Source organism: Rhinolophus sinicus, linkage group LG11, assembly GCF_036562045.2.
Source record: "Rhinolophus sinicus isolate RSC01 linkage group LG11, ASM3656204v1, whole genome shotgun sequence".
Lineage (NCBI taxonomy): Eukaryota > Metazoa > Chordata > Mammalia > Chiroptera > Rhinolophidae > Rhinolophus > Rhinolophus sinicus.
In genome coordinates this window covers 28,741,707-28,751,753 of record NC_133760.1, presented here as the reverse complement: position 1 = coordinate 28,751,753, position 10,047 = coordinate 28,741,707, and the positions used below count along the sequence as shown (strand labels likewise).

At 52.2% G+C, this 10,047-nt stretch overlaps 1 protein-coding gene and 2 non-coding genes across 4 annotated transcripts in view; 1 reads left to right on the top strand and 2 right to left on the bottom strand.

Annotated features, from left to right (window-relative positions):
• Positions 1-10,047, top strand: part of VAC14 (VAC14 component of PIKFYVE complex) — a 94,214-nt gene that overhangs the window by 6,325 nt on the left and 77,842 nt on the right. Inside the window, exons 2-7 of one of the 2 annotated variants that reach the window (XM_019757655.2) lie at positions 6,288-6,438; positions 6,710-6,877; positions 7,729-7,791; positions 8,369-8,476; positions 8,993-9,102; positions 9,401-9,507. In XM_019757655.2, coding sequence (XP_019613214.1) covers positions 6,288-6,438; positions 6,710-6,877; positions 7,729-7,791; positions 8,369-8,476; positions 8,993-9,102; positions 9,401-9,507 — 707 coding nt within the window. Of the gene's footprint in view, positions 1-6,265; positions 6,439-6,709; positions 6,878-7,728; positions 7,792-8,368; positions 8,477-8,992; positions 9,103-9,400; positions 9,508-10,047 lie in introns of both variants that reach the window. The other variant, XM_074314600.1, reaches the window with a different exon arrangement.
• TRNAG-GCC (transfer RNA glycine (anticodon GCC)) lies at positions 3,592-3,662 on the bottom strand. The gene has a single exon. It is a non-coding gene; the product is annotated as a tRNA-Gly (tRNA).
• Positions 4,271-4,341, bottom strand: TRNAG-GCC (transfer RNA glycine (anticodon GCC)). The gene has a single exon. It is a non-coding gene; the product is annotated as a tRNA-Gly (tRNA).

The window sequence follows — 10,047 nt, the reverse complement described above, 5'->3', positions numbered from 1 at the left end:
TGAGCAAATGGAAACCAAATTACTTAAACACTCAGCAGATGGAGGAGATGTTTACCTAGATCCTCTTTGAGAAATTGTTGCCTGGATATGCCATCTGAATATAGCATGTTACATAGAGAACTGGGGTGGATAATTGGACTTGCCAGCGGTGGGGGGGGGGGGGGAAGCAGCAGCCCCGAATCCATGCTAAAAGTTTTATAACACAGGAATAAACACAGCTCTGGATTTATCTTTCTTTTTCTGTCCTTTTTGGAGCCAGGAGCACAGCAGGTCCTCAGTAACATTTAGAGGATGAACTGACCACGTGTGGTGTAGATAACACCACAGTTTGTCTCTGATTCTGACTTTGTTTGCACTGATACTGTTATATGGGCATGTGCAATGCAGAGCACATTGCATGCATTATCTTATTTCTCTCAAAAGAGTATAAGGTCTTTGGAATTATTAGCCCCACCTGATGGCCAAGGGTGTCTCCTGTGAAGGCATAGGAACATGAGTGCAGCGGCTAAAAGCTCTGCCACCTACCTACTAGCTGGGACATTTGGACCTCACCACATGAAATGGGATTGGGGTTAAATAAAAGAATAAACGTGAAGTGCCTGGCACCCAGTAGGCATCCGACAGTTGGTAGCTCTGCTATTTGAGTAGGCGGATAGTGTAACATAGTGGGTAAGATTTTAGACCTTGGAGACAGGAAAACCTATGTTTGATTTCTGCACCTGCCATCTATAAGTTGTGTGACCATGTGTGTTTCTAAACATAGCTGAGCCTCAGTCTCCCCATCTGTAAAATGGGTATTAGACTACTAACTCAGTGGTTTGAAGGTTTAACTTAGGTACTGCATGTAAAGCACCCAGCACATTACCTGGCATATATTAATAGCAAGTGCTCAGCAAATGGTTACCTATTTCCTGCCTTCATAGGAGAAGCCCAGCTCTACAGCTTCATTTCAAAACATCCCCTCAAGTACTCACCTCACCTGTACTCTGTGTGGTGGAGGAAGGCTTCAGGGCTATCTGAACACTGAATAGTGTGGGGAAATGTATAGGGAAGGCTGCGTTTCACTTGGGGCCTCGCTTCTACCCAAGGGAAGGGCCCTCTGTAATTGGGTGTGTTCACTGGGCTGTTGACGTGGTTTAAGAAGATGGGAGAGAGGAACTGACGTACAGCTGAAAGGGCACAGGCTTTGTAGCGTGTCAAGGTTTCAGATCCTCTGTGACCTTAGGAAAGGGACTTGGTTTCCCGGAGGCTGTGTTTAAAATCTAGAAGATGAGATGATAGTAGTTATAGTTATTCCAAGGACTAACTGAAATACTTAGTGTAGTGTGTGCTTAGCAAGTAGTGGACTCACCAGTCTTCATGTGGCCTGTAATTGTCCCTGCGCTGTGTCACCAGAGGCCAAGAGGTCCCGTGAGTTGTGGTTGTGTTGCTGAGATGGCGGCCCCAGGTTCCCCTTTGGCTGATGATGATTCCAAGTGCATCCTACCCTGTCTGGTTCCTTCCTTCAGGGAGGGGGTGCCCGGCGTGGCACTTCAAGATGTTGGCTTGGTGTCACGAGCTTGGGTTGGCCAGCATGGGGGGAATGGGTGTTTCTGCTATCCTGCGACATCTCTGACCAGTGGGAAGTGAAGGCTCTGAGCAACTGTGTGAACCGGGGTTTGTAACACTTTTTAGAGGAAGCCAGACAGAAGCAGATTCTCTCCTCTGGTGCATAGAACAGTGATGCCTGTGACCTTTATGTCGATGAAGGTCCCAGGGATTTGTGAGCGTGAGTTTCTGGGCCAAATATTAACTTCAAAACTAGTTCAGCTCCAGACCCCCCCACCTGCGGCTCACAACCTGGAGATGAACAAGGAGACAGTGTGGCCCGAGGGCTCATGGTCCTTCAGTGTTCAGAGGAGTGACCACTTCCTGGATGGTCAGGAGAAGCGGTCTTGGACTTGAGCTGGACCCCGAAGGCTAATAGGGTGCGGGGCCGAGGGCAAGTGTGTGAGGAGGACAGTGAGCCAGGCCCAGGGAGCAGGCGGGTCTCGTGGGAGTGGAAAGTTATGCTGGGCAGCTGGGCAGTGACACTGGGGAGGTCGCCCTGAGTGCCAGGTAAGGAGTGTAAGCTTGATGCGTGGGCCAGCTCTTGCTGCTGTGCCAGGGGTTGCCACAGGGCGGTGCTCTGAGCTGGTGGTACGGGTGAGAACATGTTCCCATCGTCTCCCCTCCGCAGGGAGCCATTCTTTGTCATAGTGTCTTGTTTTCTGGACGTGAAGCTTCTGCCCCTAAGTCCAAGGGTGCAGGCAGTAGAGACGTGGGGTTCTGGGGCCTCAGGGCATGAACGGGCCATCCTTTTTCTAGTGGCCTGGGGTGCCCTGAGTTGAGGCCTGGTAAGACTCGGAGTGGGGGGGCCTTCCAGCTGGTGTAGAGCAAAGGAGAAAGGTGCCGCTGGGCCTGCACGGTCCCGAGAGCTGAACATAAGACCCCCTGCCCGTCTGTCCCTTCCAGACCCTGCTGCTCTTGTGCGCGGCCCCCGACATAGAGCCCCGGTCCTCCCACCCTCACTCTCGTGTCTCTGTGAGACCGCAGTCTTCAGAGCTCCCTAAACACCATCCAGGTCCATACCACCCCCCAGTGCGGCTTCCTCGTACCTTCCGTGCCTCCTTCCTGCGGCCAGAATTCAGTGCCAGGCCCTTTGCCCAGCATATGACTGGGAGCAGCTTCCCTAGCCCGTCCCACCTCTCCTGCACTGTATCCTTCACTGCCAAACCAAGTGCCTCCCTCCGTCCTCTGAGCCTTGGTTCATGCAGCCCCCTCTGGGCAGCTTCTTCCCAAACAGCTGCAGAGCGAACACCGGCTCATCCTTCACAACCACCCTCAAACGCTGACCCTCATGAAGCCACACCCCATTCCCTCCCCACCAGAGATACTAGTCGTGCTTTCCTGCCTCCTCCCTCCTCACCTTGCACCCTTCTCACCGGAGATTTTCTTTTTCTGCTTTGCATGAAAGTCCTCATGTTTCCTCTTGTTTTCTCTCCCCCTTTCACTCCCCCAATTCCCTCCGAGAGCCCCTCACGGGCAGGGAATACATCCCGTAGCCGGCTCTAGCATGGGGAAGAGTGCCCTTTCCAGTAGCTCAGGGACCGTTTGTAACCTGAAACAAGGAGACAGGCAAGGAGGTGGTTCCAGGATGGCCTGTGCGGCGGGCAGGGCTGGGTCTTCTTTGGATCCCCCGCTGAAGCCTCCTGGATGTCCTTCCTCCCACTCGTGGTGCTGCTCTAACCTGTACTGAGCAGAAACGTGGTCTGGCTTCCCCGGGAGTGCTGTTGACAGCCAGTCGCAGGACAGGTTGTCTGGGCAGGAGTGAGAAGCACAGTTGCTTTCAGTGGCTTTGATAATACCCCCATCCTGGACTCCTCAGGAATACGGAGACACAGGTTCTAGATCCTTATGGAATTCAAGAAACTTGAGTATATTTCATCAGAGGTATTTTAAATGCAAGCTAGAAACAAGTCATCCTAAGTTCTCAGACTGTTCACAAATTCGTTAGGCAATGTGAAATCTTCATCCAATCAATCTTTCAGGATTAAAAAAGTTTCTAGCTGCTGCATTGGCCGGGAATCGAACCCGGGCCTCCCGCGTGGCAGGCGAGAATTCTACCACTGAACCACCAATGCTCCAGCTGTCAGCAGCTGTGTGAGCACCTGCCTTTAACCCCAGTCCTGAGCCTCCTTGTATATGCTGCTTTAAAATATAAGGCCAGGCTCTAAAGCTGCCACATCAGCATAATTGCAAGAACAGAAAGCTTCTGTTCCAGAGCTGGAGGGAGAAGGCAGGAGGCAGAAGAATGTGTGTGGACTTGATTGGCCTTCAGAGCTCAGGACAGAAACTAGAGCTCAAGTCCTTCTCAGTAGCAGAAAGCACTTTGAAGCTTGGGGTGCCTCTCTCCCCTCTGATGTGTGGGTCCTCCCTTTCCATGTTCATGTGTGTTGAGCTGTTTTACAGTTCTCAGATTTCACCCCAGCTTCTTGCTGGAGATTGGGCAAGGATGAGGGGCACAGCAGGAGTGCCCGCACTGGTGAAGGGCGTGAAGGCCTTGGTCCCAGCAGCCATTAATGCCTCTCTGGAGAACCCAGCTGCTGTTCCTGCGTTCATGGAGCAGGAAATCGTGGTTAGAAATTCACAGCACCCGTGGCTGCTGCAGGCCAGCAGCAGGATAGCTCCTCCAGCAGCATCTCTGTGTGAGGAGGAAGTCTGCCAGAAAAATAAAGCAAAAGACCAGCATTGCATTGGCCGGGAATCGAACCCGGGCCTCCCGCGTGGCAGGCGAGAATTCTACCACTGAACCACCAATGCGCCAGCTGTGTGCTGACACATCTGCAGGGCTTTTCTCAAGGGGCTGTATCTATCCATACTCAAAGAGGAGCCCTGGCAGATGACAGCCTCACCTAGCTGGTTTGTCCAGTTTGGGAAACTAGACTGGTTTATATAGAACCATCCTTACTTGGCCTTATTATGCTACCTTGGGAGTGGGGGCCTGTGGACCTTCCACCCAGAGGCACTTGGTTCATCCATAGCCCTCAGCCCCCTGGGGCAGGCTTGGTGGAATCTCATCCTATAAAGATCAAAGGTTAAGGCATCTTACAGGCATACAGCCCGTTCCTGAAATACCCATCTTTTCTCCTACATCTGCCAGCTCAGGAGCTGGGCCCATTTTGTTCACCTGTTTGCGCAGTGCTGGAACAGAATGGCTGCCCCATATGGCTTGCTGTATGAAATCTTTATCCTGCCTCATAGGACAGCACATTTATGTTTGAACAGCTCTAATTACTAGCAGGTTCCTGACACTGAGCTGGAACCACACAGACTGATTGATTCCTTGTGGACTTGACTGTCCTTAAAATTCTTCAAGCCCACTTGAAACCCCTATTTATGCAATAGGTAAGCAGTGTACCTGCCATCGTGGATGCAAAGCAGTTAGACAGTGAGTCTAGACAGCTGCTTTGAAAAGCCCCTCATCTCTAGACTGCCCTCAACATCCTCCACAGGTACCAGTCCCTCACTCCTGGGTGATGGCTTGGTCTCCCCCTCCTCATCCATTTCAGAGCTTCTTAAAACGCTCTTTCTGAGAGGCCGAGTGTCTCGGCCTTTGTGTCCCATGGACTCTGAAAACAGAGACTGGTCCCTGACAGAACCGGGCCGCCCTCTGCTCTCCAATCCAGGCTGGGCATGCTGTGGCAGCATCCCAAGGATGGTCCCAGACGCGGCCTCCCTCAGATGGCCGTTCTCCCCAGGTACACACCTCAGAGGTGTACCTACACTTCCTGTCCTATCCCATTTTAATGGGTTTCCAATGCTTTTCTGTTTAACAGTCGCTCCCTGCTCTTTCCCATGACCTCAGCCATACTGCAGGCCCTTCTTCCCGACTGTGAGAGCTGTGGTGTTCTCCTCTGGGGGGTTTTCAGTCTCCTTCTGTCAAATCAGCCCCCCCACCCGCAGCCCAGCCTCTCCAGGCTGCCACCAGAAGCACCTAATTAAGAAGGTCTGAGCCTGTCACCCTATTGCTGAGAAACTTTCACCGCAGTTTTTCTTTGTCTCTAGCCACTTCTTCCACACCCAGACTCCTCTCCTTCCGTAAATACACCATGGTTTTTCAGAGGTCCTGCCTTTGGCCAGGCTCGTCTCTGTGCCTGAGAGGCCGTGCCCTGCCTTCCTTTTTCTTTATCTGAAAAATGCCTGTTCTTTTTAAGCTCTGACTGAAAGGGCACTTCCCAGTCAGCCCAAGGAGATTAGCCTGTGGCATTTTTCTGGCTTCTGTGGTGTCACTTGCATCTTGTTGCTACAATTACATACTTATTGGGTGTGGATCTTGCCCATTGAACTGGGGCCTGATTCAACACCGTCCCTGGAAGTAATGACACAGACCCAGAGAACCTCTTGGGTTCCTGAATGGAAGGTTGAGCAAGTGTTGAATAAAGAAGGTTGATCAACTCATAATGCATTGTAGTTTTTGTTCCTCAACAGGACATTCGTTTGCATTCTGTTAGATTCCCAGAAGTGAGTTCCTCATTCCATTGTACACAAAGGGAAACTGAGACCCAGAATAGGGAAAGAACCGTAACCCAGCCAGCGCCTCCCCATCGGCCGCAGAACTGGGAAAGGCCTACCGTGAGATGCCTGATCCCAACTCCTCTTTCTAAACAAGTCATCTCCCTCCCTGCTCCCAGCCCCAGGCCCTGGAGCCAGCAGCAGGGGTAGTCTGATTGCACTGGTCCTGCAGCCCCTCTCCCCTCTCTCTCCAGGTTGGTGCGGGAGTTCGTGGCCCAGAACAACACCATGCAAATCAAGCATGTGATCCAGACCCTGTCTCAGGAGTTTGCCCTGTCTCAGCACCCCCACAGCCGGAAAGGGGGCCTCATCGGCCTGGCCGCCTGCTCCATCGCACTGGGCAAGGTGGGCTTTTCTCCTGCAGAGACAGCCACGCCAGCGATGGCCTTGACTCGGACCTGACACCCAGCAGAGTATTGCGTACCTGTGTTTTATTGCCGCTCTCTCCACACCTAAAGCAGCGAGGTCTTGCAGTCTTGTCCCCTGGCATGGCCCCTGTCCTGGGAGGCCAACCCCACACCAAAGCCTGCGCATCCCCAAGGGAGCTGGGATGTCAGCTGGCACGGGGCTGGGAGCTGGCCTCCTTTGAGCTGTTTTTCCTCCTGCCGCACCACAGGACTCGGGGCTCTACCTGAAGGAGTTGATCGAGCCGGTGCTGACCTGCTTCAATGACGCAGACAGCAGGCTGCGCTACTACGCCTGCGAGGCTCTCTACAACATCGTCAAGGTGGCCCGGGGCGCCGTGCTGCCCCACTTCAACGTGCTCTTTGGCGGGCTGAGCAAGGTGATGCACCTCACTCGCTGGGCGGAGCTCCCTCTACCCACCTAACTTGACCTTCCAGGACCTTGAGTGCTTGGGTCCCTCTTCCAGATGCAGGCGGAGCAGACAGATAAACAGATAGATAGATGGCTGCCAAGGACACTTTGTTTAATCTAATAATATTTTTTTAACGGGCTTGTATTTACATTTTGGTTTTTTCCATTTCTCTATTAATTTTATTGCATTTTATGGAAGTATCAGCCCTCCACAAATTGGAGGGAAAAAACTGATAGTTTGAAACATACTAACCTCCCTTCTAGAAAGGGGAGATGATAAAGCCATATAGACTATTTCCCCCGCGAGGAGAGTACTAGTCTGTAAGTGCTAGAAAAAGCTCTACTTGGAAAGGCTTTCGAGTCCCTTCTGCCCCCCTCAGCTTCGTGGATCTCCCCTCCCGGGCGCCGAGCAGCCCGAAGCTCTGCTGCCCTGCTGATTGTCAGTGCTTTCAGCCTCGCAGCTGCCTTGGGCCCCTCCTCCAGGAGTGCAGAGAGGGCCCAGCATTTTAAGATTGGAAACCCCTGAGGAAAGCCAATGGGAAGCAACTACCTGACCCAGTGGCAGCGGGTCACGGGGCCCCCAGGAAGTCCCAGAGGTCCCTGACCAGACGGAAAGTCCATCACATCTCGGTTCCTTAGCCAGGGTCCCAGTTTGTCCATCCCCACTTCCCCTGCCTTCCTTTGATTTATTCACTGAAGGAGATGCCCATTCAATGTTCCAAGCTTCACCAGGGTCTTGGCTGTGGGTTTTCAGTATTCTCATGTTCCTTGTCCTACATCTTGACCATGGCCATCTCTCTCCCTCTCTGTGTCTCATAGTTGGCTGCTGACCCAGACCCCAATGTGAAAAGTGGATCTGAGCTCCTAGACCGCCTTTTAAAGGTATTTGTACTTGGTCCCCACTTTTCTTTTTATAATCGATTTCTTGCATCTGTCTGGACAGCTTTTAAATTCTATCATCGGGGACATTCTTCCTAGTCTCTTTAAACTTTTTCATTTACATACAGTAAAATTAACCCTTTGGTGTACACTTCTATGGTAAGTGTATAGAGTTATGTCACCAGTGCAATCAAAATGCAGAACCATTCTCTAACCCATATACATCCCCTGTGCCAGCCTCACCCAGGGCAAAGGATATTGCCCGTGACCTCCCACACCACCCTGCCCCCAGTGATGGGACTGCTTATGCTAAACTCACAAGGGCATTCTATCTAGACCACAGAGATGCAGGGTTTCCCATTTCATTAGTTCCTTGATTTTTATTTCTGCTTTTAATGCATCGTTTTTATTTGTCCTTTTGCCTGGGAGACAGCGGGTGCTCTGGGTACCTCTGCTGCCTGGCCCAGGCTCTTCCATTTTCCTCTGTGGCCACCTGACTCCTGTGCCAGTACTTCGGCCAGGTCAGGCAGCCCCTGGTCTCTGGCTGTCACTCAGCAGCTTACATACCTCTGATCCACAGGACATCGTGACAGAGAGTAACAAGTTCGATCTGGTGGGCTTCATCCCCTTGTTACGGGAGAGGATTTACTCCAACAACCAGTACGCCCGGCAGTTCATCATCTCCTGGGTAAGGGCTGGCGCCACAACACTTTCTGCAGCCATGAGAGCCTCTGGTTTAGTCACATCTCTCTAGCATACCCTGGGCAAGTCTGATGGCTGCCGAGAAGCCTCATTGTTACCCTCGAATAGCCAATGACACCAAGTAATCCAAAAACACTTGTGTTCAAAGCCCATCGTCCTGATAAGGATACAATTCTTCCTTTTCCTGGGAAACCCTGATTCCCCTTTGAAGCCAGTAGTGCTACTTCGGGCAGTCACACCTCTTCTAGCCTTGTCTGTCCTTTCCCATGTACTCCCTTCTCCTCGTGACATCTGAATGTCCTTGCAGTAAAGTTACTACTTCCCTGCACTGTTAACAAAAGCTCTAGGTGCTAGCACCCTCTCCACCATGGGACACCTGCAGGGCCATGAAATGCTGCCTCAGCAGGTCCCCCTTCTCACTGCCCAGGCCCAGAGGATGGGGAGGAGATGAAGGATCTCGGGCTGGTGTAACTCTCTCTCCTGGTTTCTTTCTCTGGGTCAGATCCTGGTTCTGGAGTCCGTGCCAGACATTAATCTGCTAGATTATTTGCCGGAGATCCTGGATGGACTTTTCCAGATCCTGGGTGACAATGGCAAAGAGATTCGGAAAATGTGAGTGGAGGGGAGGGGGCAGGCAGCTGCCGCTGTCCGGGGTCCATTAGTGCACCCCCCACACACCAACAGGCAGCAGCAGGTGAACAAGAAGTTCCCCTTTTCTTCCTGCTCACGTGCTTCTCACTGTGAGCAGCTAAGAGCTCATCAACCCCCAGCCTCTGAAAAACATACATTTGACAAGTTCAAAGTGTGGCTCACTCTGGGTTGCTGCCCCGGAGAAGAAATGGGCACACTGGTGGCGGCTCCTTGAGCCCTGGCTGGCATATGCTATTTCCCCTCTCCTCCTCATTGGCAGGTGTGAGGTGGTCCTTGGAGAATTCTTGAAAGAAATTAAGAAGAACCCCTCCAGTGTTAAGTTTGCTGAGATGGCAAACATCCTGGTAATCCACTGCCAGACCACAGGTGAGTGTGTGAAGGCCCTGTGGCCACTGCCCTCTCCTCACAAGCACCTTTCTCTCTCACTATCTCCGGAAGGGGCCTGGTAGGAGTGTGAACCAGTGTGGCACTGGATCCCGGAGCAGTGGAGTGGTGGGTCCTTGTGTGAAAGAGATTCGGGTTCTTTGTTAACATGGAGGCCTGTTCACCTGGTCTGACCCTGGAGGGGGGTAAGGTCTGCAGACTCTTGGTGGCAAGCTTGGCATTAGCGCTGTGAATGAAATGCTTGGAGGTTAGAATTGTGTATCCATCAGCTTCTTTGCGTATCAAACCACCACAAAACATGGTTGCTTAACACAGTAGTCACCTGTTATTGGTCATGAGTCTGTGAGTCCACTGGGTGGTTCTGCTCCCCTGCGCCAGGCTGGGCTGGGCTTGATCATGCACCTGCAGTCAGCTAGAGGGTCCCCAGAGGCTGAGTGGTCTGGGGTGGTCTCACTCATGTCTGGCAGTTGGCTGGCTGTCACCGGGGGCATCAGAGACCATTGGTCCATGTGTCTCATCATC